Source organism: Labrus bergylta, chromosome 9 (genome assembly GCF_963930695.1).
Source record: "Labrus bergylta chromosome 9, fLabBer1.1, whole genome shotgun sequence".
Lineage (NCBI taxonomy): Eukaryota > Metazoa > Chordata > Actinopteri > Labriformes > Labridae > Labrus > Labrus bergylta.
Window position 1 is genome coordinate 15063967 of NC_089203.1, and position 21793 is coordinate 15085759.

A 21793-nucleotide genomic window follows, 5' to 3' on the forward strand; every position below is an offset into this window, starting at 1 on the left:
TACAGATAAATAATCCATGCCACAAAGCAGTTTGTAACGTAGTAAGGAACCTCGCTTTGTTAAACAAAGTTTGTTATTGTTTCCTAGTAAAGATGACCCCCCTTCCTTCCTTCCTGTTTTAATGTGATCTTTTTCATGTCTGCCCTATTCAGTACTCAGCTAAACAGAATAAGGCCGGGAACTCCTTTCACAGGTTCAGGCTTGAATGGCTTTCAGAGCAATTTTCAGAGTGCTTTAGGTGTGTTTCAACATATCAGCCCTGAGAAAAGTTGAGTAACTCCACATATTTGACGCATTGACTGAGCAACAGATAGCTCTTATTAGCTTTTAATGTCTCTTCATAGCGTGACAATCACTAACTGTTCACTGTTTTTAGTTATTGATCCAAGTCTGTGATTAAGAATTTTGCAAGAGTTTCTCCTCCCTACGGCTCAGCACCACCCATCTGTTGCGCTTAAGTAACCTTCCCGAGCTGCACATTCCTGTCATAGCTGTTAGACGTACCGACATTGCAATGCTTTCTATTGGAGTGAAATGTGAACTATGAACTACAAGCAAGTCAATACATGAAGACTGTTCATTCACATGCAGGGTTGAGTAACCTTTTTTTTCTATTGTTCAGGGAGCTCAACCAGGTAAATACTGGAATGAGAGTGGTCTATTAAAGGTTTTAGAGAGAGCTGAAATAATGTCTTACTTGTGCTAATTTTAGTTATCATACCTGCAAAGTACCTACTTAACAACGTGGGGCAGCTTCAAGTGTGTTTCAAGAGAGGATAATGAATAGCTCAGACACTTTTGAAAATTGAAGGTTCAGCAAACAACCAACCACAAGGTGATTATAAAGCTATAATGATGAACTTTTAAAAGATATAATTTCAATTCACAATGACAAGTTGGTCACCAATTTGAAAAAAGGGAATTACCTAAACCTATTGTATTTAAAAAAAGATATGATATATATTTTAAACAAAATTTACTTAGGTTTGTTTGAATTCATAACAGTGATCAATATTTAGTCCACTTGGTAGTCATGGCGATACGTATTATATTTTTGCTTCAGTTTGACAACATCACGCCTCTTGCCCCACCTCCAGATTCTGGTAACATGAGCCAGAGACAACACTGGGGTTTCTTGTCCATAAGTGCAGGGGCTGTCTGTTTTCCCTCCGCTGTACCTCTCCTCTCTTCCTTTGTGTCACGCACTTTCCTCTCCTTACTCACAAGGGCAAACTCTGTTGCAGGGCAACACAAACGTACAGAGAAATAACTAATTCAATCGTCACTTCTCCAAACAAAGAGGGTTCAACATACACATGCTATACTTATTATTATTATTCGGCCGTGCCTGCTCTGTTGCTATATCATATCATCGTGTCCCGTCCTGCCTTCTTCAGCTATTTCCCATCGGAAGACTGACCTGTGACCTCACTCATTCCATTTCTGTACTAAATCATCATGTTGCGCTTTAGCAGCCTACAGCAGAGAAATGTTCGGCTCACACCCTTTTAAGTGCACAAATGGGAAGAAACACCCCTCACTGCGGGACAGAGGTCACGATCTGAAGGTCACCGTTCTTGTTTAATAGAAACAGATTTCAGAGGATGTATGCAGATATTGCTTTGTACCACCATTTTCATAGCTCCTCTGTTTTTACATGTGTGAGTCCTCACCTGAGTCCTTACTTGACTTCTATGAACCCCCTGCTTGCCTTTTCTTGAGTTACGGTTAAGTTTAGCAAGTCTTGGCTGTAGCTCAAATGCAAAAAGAGGACGCTTAAGGTGAAGTAGCCCTCAAGGGCTGGCTAAGGATCCCTTTTTCCGTTTTGAAGTTTTAGTGCGTGTTAGTGGGACAACAAGTCCATTCCCAGACTTGATCCGAAGGAAACTCAATAAAACTTGTGTGCGGGTGGGACTGTCTATGTGTGGTGTCTGAGCGTTGTTTCTAGCAGCCTAGAGACGCCCCTACGACCCGCTGACAAGACTTGCCCACTGTTGTATCAGCCATTAAGCACAGACTCTGCAGCAGAGCCGTAAACATGTCTAAAGCACAAGAAAATGTCTATTTAAGGACTTTGTGGCCGCAGCTCCAGCCTAAAAAAAAAAATCTGCACATTCTCCTGCTAATTATAACTGTCTTTCGAGTCAGTCTGTCATCTAGTCACCAAAAATGCTAAACCCATAGAAGGGGACTTTCTGTATAGCGATGGAGTCTGTAAGAGGTTTTGTAAAGAAAACTGTGTTGGATTTAAGCGTGTTAGCCCTTCACCTCGCTGTTCCAAGCCCCCCACCAACCTACAGACCGCCACACTCTTTTCCAGATGTGAGTGTCCTGCACTACCAGATGCTCAGCACATGCATACCATGCCTTAAGCTCCCGCAGGGGGGGCTGACAGCCGCACAGGGACCCTGTGTTGTGAAACAATACAGGCTCTTGCTTTCCCTCCCTTCATAGCGCTCCTCTCTGCTGCAACTGTTTTGAAGAAGAAGCCCTATTCCTCTCTCCCCTCCCTCCCTTGCAAGAGGACATCAAAAAAAAAAAAAGTCCAGAGAGTAAGGACAGGGGGGGGAAGAGGAAGTGAAAGGAAGAAGAGTGTGTGGCCAAGAAATAAAGACCAGGCGGGAAGCAAGATTGGCAGGGCTGGAAGAGAAAATGTTGCTGTTGGCACAAGATTACGTATTGTTCTTATGGACTGCTTTAGTTTAACTATTTAACTCTGAAGTTACTAAACACGACACATGAAAATAATAATCAGGAAACTGTGGGATACTCATATAGCAACCATCATTTAAAAGCTTGCCTCAGGAGTTGAAAAACTCTTCCTCCAAACTTCAATTTCATATTCGCTGACATGTTGAAAGGCAATTGTAACATCACTCCCTCAGCAATCGAAGGGTTAGCCATCGGCAGTGTTGTAATTGCTGCGACGCAGTGGGTGAAGTTATTTGCTCAAGTTACAACCCTCTTCCACCACGATCCACAGGATGGGTGAGTCATGTGTTCAAGGACTTCGCTGTTGTGGGAACATTTCCATTTTCTGATTTCCATGAGACCACAGAGCAAAAACTAAAATGGCCTCCCTGCTTTAACAATATGGTGAGAGATGGTTGTGGTAAAAAATGAGCTGTAATCATGCTTAGTAAGTTGGAAAAAATGACACGTCTGACTCACTCCAGCATCTGACTTGTTGCTCGTGCATCCCTCGAGTGTGAGTGAGTGTGTGTCAGAGAGGAAAAGAGATCCACCCAAGACCTTCCTAACTTTTAATGGACTTATTGCGTGTTTAAAGTAAATGCTAAATGTGCTGATGTGCTAAATGCATTACTTTAAACTTTCAAAGAAGATACTACAAATTGACCTAAACTGAACTCATAATATGGGCTGGCCCAGGTGTCCTATTTTCCCTGCAGCTACTGTGCAAAGAAAAAACAATGAGGCAGTGAACAAAGAAATCAGTTACAGCAGAAGTGAAAGACTAAGCCAGGTTGCAGGTGTGGGAACAGTCAACAACCAATGAAGTGCTGTGTAAACTTTTATACAGTTGGGTGTGTCCGATTAAAGCTAAGACTTTGTCATCACAGTTCATTTGGGTATTGAAGATAAACATGCTAAACTAAAGAAAGTTCTGAATGTAAAATTGAGCATCAAGGCTGACGCATAAAGGAGGAATGAGTAGGAAAATAAATGTCACCATTTATGATCTATTCCTCTTATTAGAAATCATTTCTTCTTTTAGTGAAGCCTACTTGCAGAAGTAAGTACTGACAGATGCCATTTCTGCCTTAAATCTGGGTGTGGTCAGGCCAAACAAGGTAATTTGATCTGCCATTGAAGCATGAATATACATTTTAATGTATGATCAAATATTTTTCTTTTAAGTGAATTAACTTCAGGAAGATGAAGTCATAGCAGCATTCTTTCAATGATTGTGTCTGTAGAAAGTTTTCTTTTTTTTATCATTTCAGAGCGGACTTTCAAAACATAAAGTTCATGTAAGAAGATCTAATAGACATGTTTTTGGTTTGATTATGACAATGTTTAACTGTGTCTAACTTATTGAATCTTAGAAGAACATAGTTTAGTTAATAACCCCTTGGCCTTAGATGACATTTAACAGGGCATTTGAGTTCTTTATAAAGATTCATTTCAGGCTTCTTTCCCTCGGGGAAGCACAAACGACATCAAAACAAAAAACCCATAGTTAAAAGCAGACAACATTCTTGTGTTAGACTGAGCAAACCGCAGAGCTCAGCCCAGTCATTTACTCGCCCTGTTAGAAGCACTCCATTCAGCAAGACTCAAGTGTTTAAATGCCAGGTCTTTGGATGCCCCCTGCAGGGCAGCAGGAGCTTTGCAACATAAGCAGAAAATACTGCGATAGTTTTGAAGTCACAGTGTTTAATGGCTGCTTCTCTCCTTTATATGCTAAGTGTATCCAAGTGCTGTGCACAAGCTGAACAGCTCTTTAGAATCTGAATTACAGCTGGCTACTTTTTCCTTTTGACCCAACAAAATAGTTTGACAAGCTGCAACTTGCTTTCCCTGATCATTTTAGAGGCACTCGCCTCCGCTTCAATCCATACAATCATGAGAAAGTTCCCTGGGTGTATTATACAATATTAAATACTGATAAAGTCTTAAAACAGGGAAACACCAGTAGGCTACCATCAAACCTGTCAGAGGCCCGGGAGGGAGAGTAAGACAGGTAGTTGAGAGATTCAAAGGTTACTAGTCTGTGGAGTGTAATGAAAGGAATTTGTTTCATGTTTTGTTTCTTCTGTACATGAAGACAAAACTAATCATATTTTGATGACATTGCTCATATTTTATGTCTTGTTAACAACTTAAATTCAAGGGTTATGATGGGGAGGAGGCAGACCACCCTAGCTGCTTACTTTTCCCCACTAAGGATACCCTGGGCTTACATAAACATGAAGTGGAACATTGACTTAAAGAACACATTCACAGCATCTACATTATGAGCATCTGATGCTGCTGTGACTGATCTTACTGATCATTTTAACTGAGTCACATTTCCAACCACACCCAGCATCATCATTGGTTGTGGTTTAAGTGTGTACAGTTGTACCATTGAACTGTAGGTAAAGAGTGTTAAAAGGTCTACATAGATGTGGCAAGGTTTTTATATCAAATCTTTACTGGAGGTCCACACAGACTTGCAATTCAGTTTTCACTGCTCTGCCACTCTGTGTATTGATCCTTGTGTGGCACCAAATTTTACTTTTCCACCTCTAACATTTCATTTGGCTTTTTTGGATTGCATAACATACATTAATTTTAATTAAAATAAATTGTATATGGTTTACTGTTCATGAAAAAGCTCAACACAGACATTGAATCCCATAGATGGCATTGTGGAAAATGCTTTATTTCGCAGGTCAAACAAAAAAAAACAGGTTGGGGCCACTGAGACAAAATGTTGTCTTCAAACACCGTCATTCTGAGTCATTGTTGCAGTAAGGTAAGCACGTGGTGGCTGAAAGTCCGTAAGTTTAAGTGCTGGAAAGCAGAGGCGCAGGGTGCTTGCGCTGACATTGTTCCCAGTGTCTCCTCATTTGAAGACCTTGCCCTGGTTGAAAGCTTTGCCCACATGCTTGAAGTCTCCCTCCCAGGCGAAGTACTCCTTCACCATGGTTTTGCACTCGTCACTGTCTGGATCCAGCTTGCGCCAGTCATATGACTCGTAGTCGATTTGCCAGTCAGGAGACAGCTGGAAGGGAATTGAAAACAATTATTTACTTGAAAGCAAGTACATTTCCACAACTTGGTTAAAACTTGAAATTACTTGTCGATAAAATATATCGTATGTCAAAATTGAAGACATCATTTAGCATTTGCAACAAATTGGGAGTGAAAATAAACATTCACAACTATTAGAAAACCTTGTCCTACAAGAGCTTATTATAGTAGTTTAGACCCTTACTCAGGACTATGTAGGCGTGGCAGCTCTCATTTTATTGACATGTCAACCAAAATTTGCCTCCTTTCATTGTCCATCACAACCATATGATTGTGCTCAAAGCATGATAGGAAAACTAACGGAGCTGCCAGCACTACTCAATAGCTTTTTTCCCACATGGCAAAATAAACCCATCCAAAGAAAACAGGGGCAGACAGTTTGAAATGGAACCATGTGGGGTGCTGGTTTGTTGAATAGAAACTTTAAGATAACAAGTTAGGATTGGAAAATTTACTTTTTCACCTGCCTGACAATATTTAAAAGCTACATAATTTCAACCACAACCATTGTGAAATGGCCCCTGATAGTTTAAAGGCTTACAGTATTTGATGGGCTACTTTAAGGGAACTGTTTCAACTATTAAAATACTGCTGCTCTTTGATTCACTCAAACAGAAAAAGTGAAGTTGTAATTGTAGTTGAGGCTGGTTAAAGCCTCCATTGCAGCCATGTCCTCAATCTGATTTAGCTGGAACTTGAAAAAGCAGAAGCATCAATTTGTTTTACAAGTATATGAATTTATAAGAGGCATCACAGCCATATTATGTTTCTGCTGGAAAATGGGAGTTTCATTTTGTGATCACGCATAATCCCGTGTTCACATGTGGTGTCAAAGCATTTTCTGAATGGTTTGTGCCCATAGCATGAACCAGCCTTTTTCTCACTAAAACAGAGATGACTGGGATGAACATGGTCTCAAGTTTCTCTGCCCCCGTCAGATTAAGACTGCGTGCCATGATTGGACACTGCCTTGCCCAAAGACAGGGGACCATCCTCTGAGCTAAAGACGAGGAACATTTTTCCAGAAGTTTTTTTTGACTGACAGGACAACACTGACTTCCAGCCTTACAATTTCACAGTTAGTATATAAATAACTTCAGCCCAGAGGTTTTTAAATCAGGGCACTGTGGAAAGCGTCTTCCTACATGGATACTTACAGGGAAGGCCAGGTCCTGACCCCTGAAGACCCAGATGCCAGAGATGCTACTGTCGTTGTTGGTGCCAAACAATATGACACTGGCGAAGGCGGTCTTTCTGAGTTTGTCCAGGCGCTGGAACATACCTGTGTATGACATAACAGGGTTGAGATGGGCTGAGTACATCATTGATATACAAGGAAAGTGGGTGTGCCAGTGTCCTAGTGGTTGGTTCACACACCCCATATACAGAGGCTGAAGCCCTCGAGGCAGGCTGACCAGGTTCTAATCTGACCTGTGGCTCCTTTGCATGTCATTTCCAACTCGCTACCTGATTTCAAACTAAATCCACTGTCCTGTCTCTCAATGAAAGACTTAATAGACTTTACATTTTTTTTTATTGCATGTTGCCACCGTAGTATTTTTTGAGAACTGTATTAACTGGACTTAATCTTGATTATCAACAGCAACTCCAAGTCTGCCTTTAAAGAAAACATTTACAAACAAAACATCATCAAAGTAGTTATCTCATGGTCCAAAATAATGGTACTTTAACTCTGGTCTCTACTGTGGCCATAGCATGAACCAGCCTTTTTCTCACAAACAGAGATGACTGGGATGAACATGGTCTCAAGTTTCTCTGCCCCCGTCAGATTAAGACTGCGTGCCATGATTGGACACTGCCTTGCCCAAAGACAGGGGACCAAAAAGCTAACTGGTGGTTCTTTAGATTATCTGTCAGAGTCAGACAGCGCAACAGATACTTAAAGGAATCATGGTGTTCATGTGTTCCTTTTAATTACAGCAGTCAATATAAACCCTTAATTATTTAAACTTTTAACAGTATGTCCAGCTTAGTATTTGTTCCTGCAACTCCCGTTTCTGAGCGCACCAGAATGCATCTCTCATTTTCTGAGCACCCCTGAATACAGCGTGCCAACAGAGCATCCCGAGTAACGGCAGAGAGAGAGACATGCCCCGAAAAGTCTGAAGTCCACTAAGCCAACTACTTTATTTTCTGATGTTTCTTATGGGCTTTTTATTATTGAGTGTGCATCCGTGAGACACAACCACACACACCCAGGCCTCCGCTGGCGAGTGTGCTCGCGCAAGTGACTGTGTGCGCATCAGGGCGAACTCCGTCGTGCACGACACAGGAGAATTGTAAACACGTGACCATGTAGAAACAGAAATTGGCATGACGTTGGGTAAATAAGATAAATAACATAAGGCTATTTAGTTTGCTTAATAAAAGAACAAGCTAGAGACCTGTTCAATAGGAAAGGTATCCTTATGACTTCTGTTGTGATCTGGCGCTATATAGAAAATAAAATTGACTTGACCATCAAGGGGGGCGGGGGGCGGGGGGTGCCGGGTCACCCCCCCCCCCCCCCCCCCCCCTAATATAATGGTAGGAGAAACACTGCTGTAGTACTTTTTCTCCTCAGCACAAAACAGATGCAATATTTTCTGGGTGTTCCCATGATGGCGACCATCTATGACACGCAACGGGCCAAGGTCAGATTCGAACCCACAGCTGTGCAACAAGAGTATTGGCCTCTGTACATTGGGCGTGGTATAACCGCAAGTCTTACCTGTGATAAGGTTGCAGCTCTTAAAGGTTTGGGTGAGCTCCTCGGGGTATTTGTACTGGCAGTGCCAGATGGAGAACCCCTCACGGTCAAACTGCTCCCAGAAGTGGGGAATGGCTACTTTCAGTGTGTCCTCGTTGGAATACTTTCTCTTGAACTCGTCCATGACAAATGTGCTACAAAGAGAAATGGAGACACATCAGGTCAAATAATTCTGCTGGCTGTAGGTTACATAAAAAAAAAAAGTGTAGAAATTAGGTCAGTGTCATAAAGACATGATTTGAAACATTCTTGCTTGGGTTAACTTGATTTTTTTTTTGTATCTGGGACACCACCTGTTTCCTAATATGAAAATTAGGACAGAGGTGGTTGTTGACTGCCTGACAACATAATCTTCAGGATCATTTTATATGCATAAGAAAGCTCTAAAGCATTGCAAAAACATTTTATAACCTAATCCATGAAACACAGTTCTATTTCTGGGTTGTGCCCATAGCATGAACCAGCCTTTTTCTCACAAACAGAGATGACTGGGATGAACATGGTCTCAAGTTTCTCTGCCCCCGTCAGATTAAGACTGCGCGCCATGATTAGACACTGCCTTGCCCAAAGACAGGGGACCACCTGTTTCCTTTTCCAAGATGGAGATTTCATGATTAGTGTGCAGGCCTCTTACCAGCCATTACATTGCCTGCTTACTAAATATCTTTCACTGACAAGGATTTAATATTGCTATAGCGTGTGATTGGTCACTGCTTATTATGTTATTGTTATCTAAATATGTAGTATGTGTATGCCCAGACAAACACGCACAAAAGCTGCAAGATCTTCTACCTCTTTGGCAGATGTGCATAGGGGTCCTTTGTTTTGGGCTCTGCAGCCAAAGCAGCGTCACAGTCGTCCATATCCTCTTGGGGGGCTGGCTTCTTCTCTTCCTTCTTCTTTTCCTTCTTCTCCTGGGGCTTGGCTGCCTCTTTTGCTCCCTTCTCTTTTTTTGCAGGGGCCTCTTTCTTGGGCTGCATCTCGGAAAACTTCTTGGCTGGATAAACAGAGCAAAACATGTTTTCAGTTAAATGTTCCGTTATTTCACTTCGGGTTAGCACACTCTGGAGCCACTCTGGCTTTGACTCTTGACATTGTTTACAAAATATAAAAAGCAACAAGTCGTTAATAAGGCAATTCTGTGTCCCTGAAAGTAATTGGGTATATAATATAAATCACACATTTGTAGTTATCTTCATAAGCTCTGCCTTAGCCACATAGCCTCTAGTCAAATTTCAACTTAGTCCAGCCTGTTTGAATTCTTTGCAAAGGGACCACTGCATATTTACTCTATGCTATGAAATCTGCACATTTGGCCTTTTATTCTGGCTGCAGAAAGTTTCAATGTTCACATCTGTCATTTGCTTCTGTTAATAACCTTTTAGCAGAGTAAGCACCTAGTGCTAATGTTTTTACTTCAGTGGATGTAAGCAACTCCTCTATTTAAACTCTGCAGGTGAGTGTTACAGCAATTTCTGCTGGGAAAGAAAAATGTCGACCAACGGCCTGAAACTACAACAATCTTCCCTTGTCAGAAAACTTAGAAAATGTAATTGTTAGTCATAGACTTCCATATGCAATAAAGCCTTCCCAAAAGAAACTGTGGAATTCTTAAGCAACACAGAACAAAACAGTATCAATCTTCGCTGGCCAGTGTTCAACAGACATATCAAATTAACAATCTCGAACAACAGTCTTCGTTTGTGCCCATAGCATGAACCAGCCTTTTTCTCACAAACAGAGATGACTGGGATGAACATGGTCTCAAGTTTCTCTGCCCCCGTCAGATTAAGACTGCGTGCCATGATTGGACACTGCCTTGCCCAAAGACAGGGGACCATCTACTAACATGAGATGATGAAAACTAACGGTTAAACAAACGTTTCAACCCTCGTAGAAACTTTAAGTTTGGTCTGACATAACTACAAAGGAGCAAACGTCCAAATCAGTCGTTCATAAACTAACGTTTAAGTTCACTCTTTACATTACAGAGCTAACTTGATTAACTTTGTCAAATAAAGTGGGAATTCTGACTAGCAACATTGCAGCTCATCATAAAAATTAAGCAGAGGTTGTTTTTTTTTTTGTTTTTTAAATTGATGGAGTAGCTTAGATTTTGAAGTAGTGAACAGACATGCGTGCCATGTGATATTACACTACTGTAGGACACTAACTAAAACGTATCTTGTACAGATTCACTTCTCTATAACACAGTGGTTCCCAAACTTTAATTTGTGTGTTCTAATCTTAAGGCTTTGTAACTCACCATCAAACTGGGCCATCTTTTCACATATTTTGACATCTCCCAGGACAGCCTTGAACTGCGGCTGGTTGACACAGGTGAGGAACCAGCGAGTCACGTTGGGGAAAGGCTGACGGAAAGAAGGCTCAAGGACCTAAAAGCAAGCAGAAAGGCATTAGCACTATACAGAGAGCCTCTTCACTCAAATGTCACATCTCAGATTTTTCTCTGGGAAATGTTAAGAATGAATTATCAGCATGTGGCATTGAACTTCTGTCATCTGTTCTGTGTAAATCCCACCTGTTTGTAGAGCCAGAGCATGGAGCAGGCCACGGAGATGTCAGCAAGGCTGATCCTCTCCCCTACCAGGAAGGTGCGGGTGTTTAGGTGCTGGTTCAGCACTGTGAGAACCTTCTTCACATCTTCTTTGGCCTGCTCTGTGGCCTGAAAAGAGCAAGACAGAAGAATGACGATGGAGGATTACACAATCTCGTCCATGACAGATGCGCTATAAAGAAAAATGAAGACACATCAGGTCACATGCTGGCTGTAAGTTACATTAAGGGTGCAGAGAAAGTAAGTGTAGAAATTAGGCCAGTGTCAGGAAGACATGATTTGAAACATTCTTGCTTGGGTTAACATTTTTTTGTACATAGGCCACCACCTGTTTTCTAATATGAAAATTAGGACAGAGGTGGTTGTTGACTGCCTGACAACATAAACTTCAGGATCATAGAGGAGTAAGAAAGTTCTAAACTAAAGCATTGCAAAAACATTTTATAACCTAATCCATGAAACACAGTTCTGTTTCTGGGTTGTGCCCATAGCATGAACCAGCCTTTTTCTCACAAACAGAGATGACTGGGATGAACATGGTCTCAAGTTTCTCTGCCCCCGTCAGATTAAGACTGCGTGCCATGATTAGACACTGCCTTGCCCAGTGACAGGGGACCACCTGTTTCCTTTTCCAAGACGGTGATTTCATGATTAGTGTGCAGGACTATTACCAGCCATTACATTGTCTGCTGACTAAATATCTTTCACTTTGAACGATTAAATGTTTAGGTTGCCAGAAATTCAAAATCATGCACACTTTCGCCCCTCTATAGCATGCCTGCTCTGTGGCCTGAAAAGACCAAGACAGAAGAATGACTATGGAGGATTACACAAAATACAAACAGCTACCAGTACATGACCAGGTGCCAAGTGAGAGTGCTGTAAATCCAGCCAACAAACGCTGGCAACCACTTTTCACCAAATCTATTTAATTGTAGGTGTCAATGAAATATTGAGCTGCTTACCTGCTTGTTGAACTGCATTATTCCCAGAGTGGGGAAAACCCACGCACTGGCTGGAGGGATGATCTCTGAGTCAGCGAAGCTCACCCATTGGAGCACCTGGGCTGCAGCCTGGGGTGTAGCACCACGCAGGACTTCATTGCTCACTGTAGAGCAACAGTGGAAAGAAAATAAATCTTTGGTCTTCTCATACAATAAAGGGTGTATTCAATCTTGCTGTGAAGAGGCGTGCACTGCTTAAGCTGGTGCACAGGTTTGGCCTACAGACACACCTTGAAAAAAAGGAACCATCTTCCTCCAAAATGACTTTCGTAAATCACTGCAAATTAGTCATTTTGATTCAATAATCAATATCAATTATGTCAACTATCAATTTAATAATAGTTTGCTAGTTCCAGTGAGGAATCCTTCATTCTAGGGGACGCACCAAATGGAAAAAACAAACTTCATGGTAATTCTTGCTTTCGGTAAACTATCCTTTAAAAAAAAAAAATGAAGTTTGAAAATTAAAATGTGTTGTTTGCAAGCCATGAAAGGGAACTATTTAAAGACTTACAGTAGTGAGCAATGGCATTACTCTCAAACAGACAGAAGCCGTCATCTCCCTGGTAGGCGGGTACCTAAAAAAAACAGCAGAATACAAATATTTGACCCATTTTAATTCAAGATATCAAAGAGTTCAGTGCAGAATGAGATATATTACACAAAAGGGGCATCGTCAAACTGGTTTAAAAAATTAAGGCCACGTATGTGCATTTATTTGTTTCATGTGATTCAGGGCCCTTGAAGCAAAGCATGCCTAGAGCACCCACGCAAACAACAAAACCACTTGAACTGACCTTGCCAAGAGGGAAGTTGTTGAGGAAGGCTGGAGTACGGTTCGTCTGCCCAAAGGTGAAGGCAGGGGAACTGCTGGCCAATTTCAGGCGAGCACCACTGTACTGGGCTGCAATCTGGGCCTTGAAGGCCCGCCAGTTCTCTGGGTACGTGTACAGAGTCTGAGGAGAGGAATAAAATCTGGAATTATTTAGCAATCCAAAAACATTTCTCACATTTGATTTAAAAATGTAAGTATCACAGTTTCAGCAAGAGGCGTAGTCATGGCTGTTCTCAACGCAACATCACAGCACAGGTCAAATTAATCATTCCACTTTACAGCTCGTTCTTTCTTTGACATTTTTTTTTATTCTATCGAAGACAATTTATTATTTGGTTTGTAAAGCAGAATACTAAATATAATTAAAAAAAAAAAATTTGGTCCAATTATGTTCTCACAACGTAATGATGCTGATCCTGACAAGATACTTAATCATAAAACACAAAGGAAACACAGAAAAGCCCGTCTTTTAAAGAAAACTGCAAGTTACTAAGATTAATTGGACGTCGATGAACAACTTTGAGCGAGAAAATGTCTAATATATTAAAATATTCACGTGGTTTTCAGCTCGCTTTCGACGCTAAACTACCGGCGATATTTCACGACAGCCTTCTTACACATTAACTTGAGCTAAGCTTACTTAAACATACGGTTTCCTCGGGACTACATAAACTAACCCACCTAGTTAAGCAAAGTCAGGTTTTCATTTAACATTAAGTTCTCGGAGCTTGTGGAAAAGGAGAAGGTAACGTGGCACACGGCTGGCCCAGGGCAGGCGCGTCATTCAGCCTGAATGCAACGTCATGAAAGCGATAGCTGTCCTAAGAATCGACACTGAATGAAAATATCCGTAAATAAACCCCGCATCGTCTACCTAACAGCTCGAATGGATTGCAAATCGGTTAAAATATTAAACAACAACCCAGATGGCTCCGATTCACAATGGATTGTGCCCTGAAATTTGCGAGAAAGCCTCGCCATTAGTCCCCACTCCATCTTACTCACCCCTGCCGCCATCTTCAGGACGAGAGAAAGAAAGAACGACGGCGCGTTGCGGTGACGTATTTACGGTCACGTCATGTCGTGCGCGCACTTTAAATACTGGCGTTCACGTTTTCGCCTCCGGTCAGTCAGTCTGCCAACATGGTGATGATGTGTCCCATTTAAAGACCTAGGAACTGTCTTAAATATGTGAACATTCAATTGAAAAAGCGTGCGCTTTCAGCTACGTAAGTCTCTGAATATAAAGATGAATAATCTGACAAAGAATATTTAAAACACAGAAGAGATACAAAGCTATATGAACAAATACAAATGTTTTATTACATAGTTCACCTACAAAAATGACAACAAAAAAAAAACACCATAGTTGGAATGGAAATAGGTTGGAAATTAAAGAACTTAACTTTAGCAACAAAAGAAAAAAAATGTGGGCTATACTATCTTTGCTTTTCATTCAGCCACACATTCTGCTGGCTTCACATTTTTCCATGCCAGGTCAAAAACATAACAAATAGTACAAATGTGTGTTGTACAGTGTGTAAGTCAAGTGATTAAGTAATTGGGCTTCTACCTGCCCTGCCAATCAGAGAGAAAGATATTAATTTTAACAAAAAAATAAAAAACTCAGCTAGTAGATATACAGTTCTGTGTAAATGTGCTCCTTTTGTGGCCAATCAGCTCACAAGACCTGGAAATAGAGTACAAGACGCAAGTGTTACTATCATCACAACACAGAAATAAGACATTTTCATAATTAAGGTCATACAACAGAAAATGAGAACATCATAACTAAATCAATGCACTAGAGAAAAACACCTGTGTCAAACTGGGTCTTTCTTAGTTTGAAGAAAATTTGACATCAAATAGATTTATGTAAGGATATGTATAAATTCCTGTCCACCTAATGAACAAATCTACCACCTGTTTTTCTTTGGGAAAAAAATGGTACTCACCCAGATAATCATCCATGAGGGATCCAATGGCAAACTGAAAAAAACAAGACAAAGGCTTTTTTATTGAACTGTAAAATCACTTAACACCAGAGGAAATGTTTGCACATGAGAGTGTGCAACACTATACAATACAACAATGCAATACTTACAATATCATTCTTGTCCACTCTTGTTCCCACAATCTTTAACCGGATCTCGTCATCTTGCTGGATGACAATGTCCTTGTAAGAGGGAAAGAAAACATCCCTTAGGCGCACAACTTCAAACAGGAGCAGAAGAGCAGTAAGCATCTTCTTTAAGTATAAGTCATTAAGATAAGATAATCCTTTATTTATCCCACAACGGGGAAATTTACTTCTTAGTGCAAAGTATTTCAGACCTAATGTTACCATTTGTGTCTCCCCAACAAGTAAATTCAACACCAGTCAGTGTAACCAATACAACCTGGATTTTGACACGTTTTACATTTGCCTATTAGGTCGTAACAATATTAAGCAAGGGAACAATTTGGTGAATGTGACATTTAGATTATTTAACAAAAATGATTTGATAAATCTGCTGCTGGTTGTTTAAAAAAACACAGGGAACTTCTTACCTCATCAACTGTCTTATAACAAGGTGGATTAGAGTTGGGGTCAAACTCCATCTCTGATGGGATGGACTGTAAATACAAAGTTTCTCGTCAGAATTGAATAACCTGAAATCAATCAGCGTATCAAAGTCAACTGATTCAGTGAACAACTAAAAATGAGAAGCTGACTCACGTGGCGAGAGATGAAGCAAGACATGGGACCGATTTCTGTGAACAATCCAACCTGAAATAAAGAGTGAAATAATATTCTTTAGAAGGGCAAGAAGGATATTGTTTGCTATCATTTATAAATTAAAGTTAAAAAAATGTTCACTGGAAACACAAATATGTTATAAAGTTTCAAGATGTGCTCTTCTATGGTAAAACATTTCATGTGACTTGATTGGTCAATAAAATATACAAGCAAAATAATCTTGGCAATGTTTCCATATTGTTAACATACATTATACAGAACATTTCTGTTTAAGCAAATAATAAATTCAATTACTGAACTTAATAATTTATACAATAACAATGTTTAGAAAGTGTCACTGAGTAATGCATCAGTGATTCCAAACTTTTCTGCCCCCCTTGGAAGATGAAAATTATTTCAAGCTCTGCCCCTGATGCCCACTATAAACATCAACATATAAATATACAACCACATACACAAACATCATCAGGCTCATCCTTGTGTAAATTCCTATATTTTAAAAATTGCTTGCAAAATTTACTTTTTTGCAACGTCAGTATGACACGAAGAACTAACACGAGTGACACAGCCACTTCATTTCCTTCATTGCTTTAAAAGAAGAAGAAAACTGATATGACATCTCCAAGCCATCTTAACTTTTTCAGCTTCATGCTATTAAATTATACTATTTTAAGGCACATCACACACTGTGGTCTATCTTCATTAACCCCCGTTCTGCAGGTAAAGGGACAGATATGACTCGTTTTGTTTCTGTTTAAGCAGTTCTGCCTCTTTGTGTTGATTCATTGTTAATCCTTACATTTTCCTGGCAGCTAATGCACAACATTGTCCACTTTTAGATAGAAGTGCAGAACTGTGTGCATTTAGCCTTGCTACCCCCCACCCATCATATCTCCAGACTCCAGACCCCATACCCAAGGGGTTGCCCCCAAGTTTTGGAATCACTGCATTATATTATGATTTACAGTAGTATAAACTAGAGGGCAGCAGGGAAGTGTGGTGATAGGCCAACAGCTAATATCTCTCACCTTGTTAACCTGAGTGACCACTGCATCCACCACCTCCCCTTTAAATGGACGGAATACAATGGCCTTGTATTTGACAGGATAGAGGACAAACCCTCTCCCTGGCTGAATTACACCTGCCCCAATATTGTCAATGGTGGTGACTGCAATCACAAAGCCATACCTAAAGGAGAGACATAAATACATTAACAAATACATACATACATACATAAAAAACATGTGTAGGTCAAGCCTTTAAATACAGACCTTTGACTGCAGAATGTATAACTTAGCATGTTCACACCAATGACTTTACAGTTTCTAATATGATCTATTGCCATATTGAGTATTTTTATAGCATAGTTTACTCCAAGTCAAAACTCACAGTATAGTGTTAAGAATTCAAAATGAATAAAACCTAGGCATATTTTTATAATCACTTAACACATGATCTCTAATAACAGAAATAACCCTTCGGCAAATGAAAACAGGAATGTTTGTTTTTAACTTATTCATTATCTTTTAGTTTATCCTCTATCAGAGAAATATTAGTGATCCCTCACAATGTTTAATTACATCTCTGCATTGAATTTAATTTAAATGCACATGAATCCTATATTTGCCCCAACCTTATTTCACAAGTCACTAAAAATCAAGTTCACTTTGTAAACAAATGACAACCTCTAGTCTAAACCATTTTAAAAACAGTATCAGCCACTCACTTCCCAGTGCAGGTTCCCTCCACCTCTGTAAAAAGCTTCTGCTTCACGGTGTTGAGGAGATTAGGACCAAAATACCTCGGATGTAGCAAGATCTCATGCTCCAGAGAAATCTAAGAACATAAAATACATGAACTATGAGAGAAGAGTAAAACAGCTATACCAATGTTTTAAGTAATTATGAAGCTGAACATAAGTTTTCTGCCTCACAGTATCCGATACAAAGACGAGCAGAAGTTGTGGAATTTATGTAATAATGTAAAGCAACAACACTTTATCAATGTGAGGATTTGTTTTTAAGTTTAGTTCAGCTTCATTAGCAATGCTAACCAAGCTGCAAACATGCCGAGCAAAAATTGGTAAACAAAACATCAATTCACTGTAATAAGCATCCAAAAACAAGGAGGGAAATACAAATTCTTACGTGGTAAAACATTTCTGTTGAAATGTTCGGTCCTTTCTCCGATAAGGTTACTTATTTAATAAAATAAAATAAAAAACCCTTGTGCTGAATGAAGGAGAGAAAAACCTGCCGCTCGTTAAAAAAAACAACAGATGAAACCACTTCCGGTGCACACGGGTGCCCTCTGGGTCCTATTTGTTAGGTATTGTTCTTGGTTCGTTTTGAGCGACCCCTTGCACTTACCCCATAAATACCCGTCCCTATACACCTCCAGGTTTCATCCAAACCATTTACCTTATTATATGATGAAATAAAGGCAAAAAAAAACAAAAAAACATTGGGTTAATCATGGAAACCCTGCCGTCTATTTCACACACAGTCTGCCCCCTAGCGGCGAGGAGGAATAATAACAGGGGAGCATGAAGGCGGAGACACAGGGCAGGCGTGACTCAGTCCTGCACTGTGGTTGGATTGTGTGACTACACTGTTGACATCTCGAAGCAAAGGGAGGGTTCCTGACAACATAAGAGATAAAATACGTGGTAAAAAATACATGGTGATATCGGTACAGTAGCTTTAAATAACTTGCTAACATTTACCAAGAATGAGGTGATTTAAAGTGACGCTCTTATTTTTTTTCCACATCAGACGCTGTGAGCAGCTTCTTCTTCGTCAAGTGCAAAACTTCCTCGGGTTGACTGACATGGCGTGTAACCTCTTCTCGAAGTTATTTCGTCCCACTGTGTTCACACAGCTCGTAAGTTGTTGAATAGCCAGTCCTCTTTTTTTTTTGTATCATTTTGACTTGTTTGAAGTTCTGCTTCTTAATGACCCATGTGACTGTCCCGTCCTCCTCCAGGCGTCTCTCCGGCCGGGCTCCGTGTCCCGCGGTAGGGCGGCAGCAGCGGGGGCGGCGGCCGGGATCAGACATTTCTCTAGTGATCCTCCACCGGAGCAAATCAGTCGTTATCCGATTCCTTACATGAAAGACCTTCCTTACGATATAGTTGAGCTTATGGAAGAAGTCGAGTCGAAAGTAAGGATATCTTTTAACACGAGGCATTACACTTTTTAAAAAAAAATACTTTATTGCAGGCTGTTTTACTTCATTACAACTTGTCATATTTCATCACAAGTTTTGTTCATCCTGGCAAATTTTTATATATAATTTTATTTTTATTTTTTAAGAATACAACATGAAATAAAATAAAAATAGATAAAAATCGAAGAGAGAAAAGATAATTAAATTAAGATTTAAAAAAAAGAAAAAATAAGGAAAAAAATAAGGAAAAAAAAAAAAGCATTAAACTTGGTTGAATTCTTTTTTCACAAGCTTACTTTGATTCAGCTATCTACTAAACTTAACCTTTTCTTACAGGGGGGATTTCTGCCCAACGTCTTCAAAGTCCTCTCTCACAGACCGGCAGAGTTCAGAGCCTTCTTCGCTTACTACAATGAACTCATGAACAAAGAGACAGGTGTGTGTTTGTGACTAATGACTAATGTGACTAATGTGTTCTACTCAGTAAAGTATCATCTCATGTGTCACACTGGGATTTTGTTTTTCAGGAGGCATGTTCAACTTAGAACTCAGACCTCTTTTTCAAGTGCATCATGAGCGATCAGTTTTCATTCTCATATCAATCAGTCTTTATTCATATAGCGTCAATTCATAGCAAACGTTATCTCAAGACACTTTACAAAGAGAGCAGGTCTAAACCGTAGTCTTTGTTTTATTATGTACAAAGACCCAACATTAATCCACCATGCGCACAGCACTTGGCACCACTTAGCAAAGTAACAGTGACAAGGAAACACTGCCTTTTACCAGGCAGACACCTCAAGTAGAGTCGCCTCATGTTGGACAGCGGGAAAGAGGGAGATACATAAAGAAAGAAAGTTGCAAGCTGTAATGAAACCTCACAAACTTTTAAAGGAACAGGATAGTGTTCAAGCCACAGCTACCTCTGTGCTACTATGTACCTTTTATTTAATGTTGTGTGATTTTACAGTTGAAAGTGAATTTGTTATGTCTTCAGGCAGATTAACCAAGGCAGATCGAGAGCTGATTGTAGTGGCTACCAGTATCCACAACAAGTGTCTTTACTGTGTGGTGTCCCACAGTGCACTGCATCGTATCTACTCAAAGAAACCAACTCTTTCTGATCAGGTATGATCTTATATAAATTGAATATAAATCACATACATTTGACACTCACTCTAATCATGGTCCTCCCCCATCTTCACCCAGGTTGTTGTAAACTATGAGAATGCAGAGCTGTCAGCTCGGGAGCGTGCCATGCTGGACTTTGCAATGGCTGTGTGTCGCTGTGACACCATCACTGAGCAGCATTTCCAGTCTTTGGAGGAAGTGGGCTTTGACCGCGAGGATGCTTGGGACATCGCCGCCATCGCTGCATTCTTTGCCTTGTCCAACCGGATGGCCCACCTCACCGACATGAGGCCAAACTTAGAATTTTATAACATGGGCAGAGTACCACGGGACAAGAGCAAGGCCAGCGGGCAAGAGAAAAAGGAATAATTTAACGGACGAGATTAGCAGATGTCAAAGGACGTGTGTTACACATGCATTATGTGCACACTGCAACAAAAAGGTGAAGATTCAGTTCTGTTTGTCTCCTTCTCTTGACGTAAACAACCAGATGTTTTCTTATTACATTCATGAGATGCATTATCAGATCCTCAGGTATGAGACAGCAGTTATTAAACACTGCTGTGTCCTGTGATCAATGTGAATGCAGGAGTTGACATTTATGATTGCGTTTATAAATTAGATACTTTTCATCTCCAAGCAATCCAGTTTGCACTTAAACCCTAAAATGTGGATGTTGTGAATCTCCCAAAGTTTTCTTCATAATTTGTGTGTGTTGATGTGAATTAATTGATGAAGACACATGAGAGAGTATCTGTGTACCTCTTTATGTTTGTTGTTGGGCAAGAAACCGTTTTATTGTTGACTAAGTCCTTAATATATAAGATAATATTATGTCTGCTTGTTTGACTGACATTTGACATTCTGGGTTGTATTCATTTAAAAGAGTGTAGTGACACATGTCACTTAGGTGCAGGGCAATTATAATAACAGTACCAACAATAAAGGCTGTTGTTGTTTCTTTTGACAGAAGCCATGTGAGGGGTTAAATGTCAATCTTTTGGATTTATGTGAAATATATTTAACAACAATTAAACAGCTGTGTTCAATCTTTCAGAAATATGTATCAAATGAAACTCACAAACTGGTAGTTTTTTCCTGAAAGTGCTTTGTGTTGTGTTTTCTTTAACACTGTGTTCAAATGAGAGCGTAAATAAGTGTCACATTTTCACAGCAATGACAGTTTGTGTTCTAAAGTTTCTAAAAGAAAGCTGCTTCTGTAAAGATTCCCTTTATCTTCTAAATAAACAATATTTTTCTTGTTAAAAAGTGACCTGAGAGACTTCCATGGAAAAAATAGAGGGTTTTTTCAGGAATAATTTATTTCTAATAAATAATAATAGTATCACCACCAGATGGCGCCACATTCATACACATTGGACTGACTTTAACCCATTACTGTCCAGAACAAAACACTTGTAAATTTCCAAAGCTATGAGGCCACAGTGCCCGTTTTTTTTTTTTTTGTATTTTTAGTCACTAGTCATAAGGATTAGCAGGTTTTTTACATTTTTCACAAAAAGCTCTCTCTCAAACAACTGTGTGTGTGTGTGTGGGGGGGGGGGGTATTTGTTTTTTGAATGTATGTTCAGAAATAATTTTCCAAAACATTTGTACCAATTTTTTATAGCTGTGGTCATTAAAGGTTTCAATATGGATAAAAGAACCAACACAAATACCAATATAAACACACACACACACACGTACACACACACACGCAGACACACACACAGATATACTTACACTCCGGAGACACATTTAGATTTAGTAGCAGGTCATTAATGAGTTAATTGTAACAGATTAAGGG

General features: G+C 40.0%; 3 protein-coding genes across 4 annotated transcripts; 1 reads left to right on the forward strand and 2 right to left on the reverse strand.

The window, feature by feature from the left end:
- Positions 1-5368: 5368 nt before the first annotated feature.
- eef1g (eukaryotic translation elongation factor 1 gamma) lies at positions 5369-14091 on the reverse strand. The gene is made up of 10 exons (XM_020637118.3): positions 13953-14091; positions 12910-13068; positions 12627-12690; positions 12074-12216; positions 11073-11216; positions 10797-10926; positions 9323-9527; positions 8492-8664; positions 6918-7042; positions 5369-5731 (listed from the first exon to the last, which is right to left on the reverse strand). The coding sequence occupies exons 1-10, from the start codon at positions 13962-13964 to the stop codon at positions 5573-5575; spliced, it is 1314 nt and encodes a 437-aa protein (XP_020492774.2). The 5' UTR covers positions 13965-14091; the 3' UTR covers positions 5369-5572.
- A 155-nt stretch (positions 14092-14246) lies between these two features.
- Positions 14247-18310, reverse strand: polr2g (RNA polymerase II subunit G). Its single transcript, XM_020637121.3, has 8 exons — positions 17835-18310; positions 17414-17523; positions 16716-16875; positions 15667-15717; positions 15498-15563; positions 15052-15123; positions 14903-14936; positions 14247-14637 (listed from the first exon to the last, which is right to left on the reverse strand). Exons 1-8 carry the CDS (start codon positions 17844-17846, stop codon positions 14624-14626), a joined length of 519 nt encoding a protein of 172 aa, XP_020492777.1. The 5' UTR covers positions 17847-18310; the 3' UTR covers positions 14247-14623.
- On the forward strand, positions 18222-21259 carry si:ch211-175m2.5 (uncharacterized protein LOC568697 homolog). 2 transcript variants are annotated; one of them, XM_065958504.1, is made up of 6 exons: positions 18222-18378; positions 18462-18570; positions 18673-18849; positions 19192-19291; positions 19853-19983; positions 20065-21259. In XM_065958504.1, the coding sequence occupies exons 2-6, from the start codon at positions 18517-18519 to the stop codon at positions 20353-20355; spliced, it is 753 nt and encodes a 250-aa protein (XP_065814576.1). In that variant the 5' UTR covers positions 18222-18378; positions 18462-18516; the 3' UTR covers positions 20356-21259. The 2 variants fall into 2 exon arrangements, with proteins under 2 accessions (XP_065814576.1, XP_065814577.1); XM_065958505.1 differs by having other exon boundaries at positions 18225-18355.
- The last annotated feature ends 534 nt before the right edge of the window (positions 21260-21793 follow it).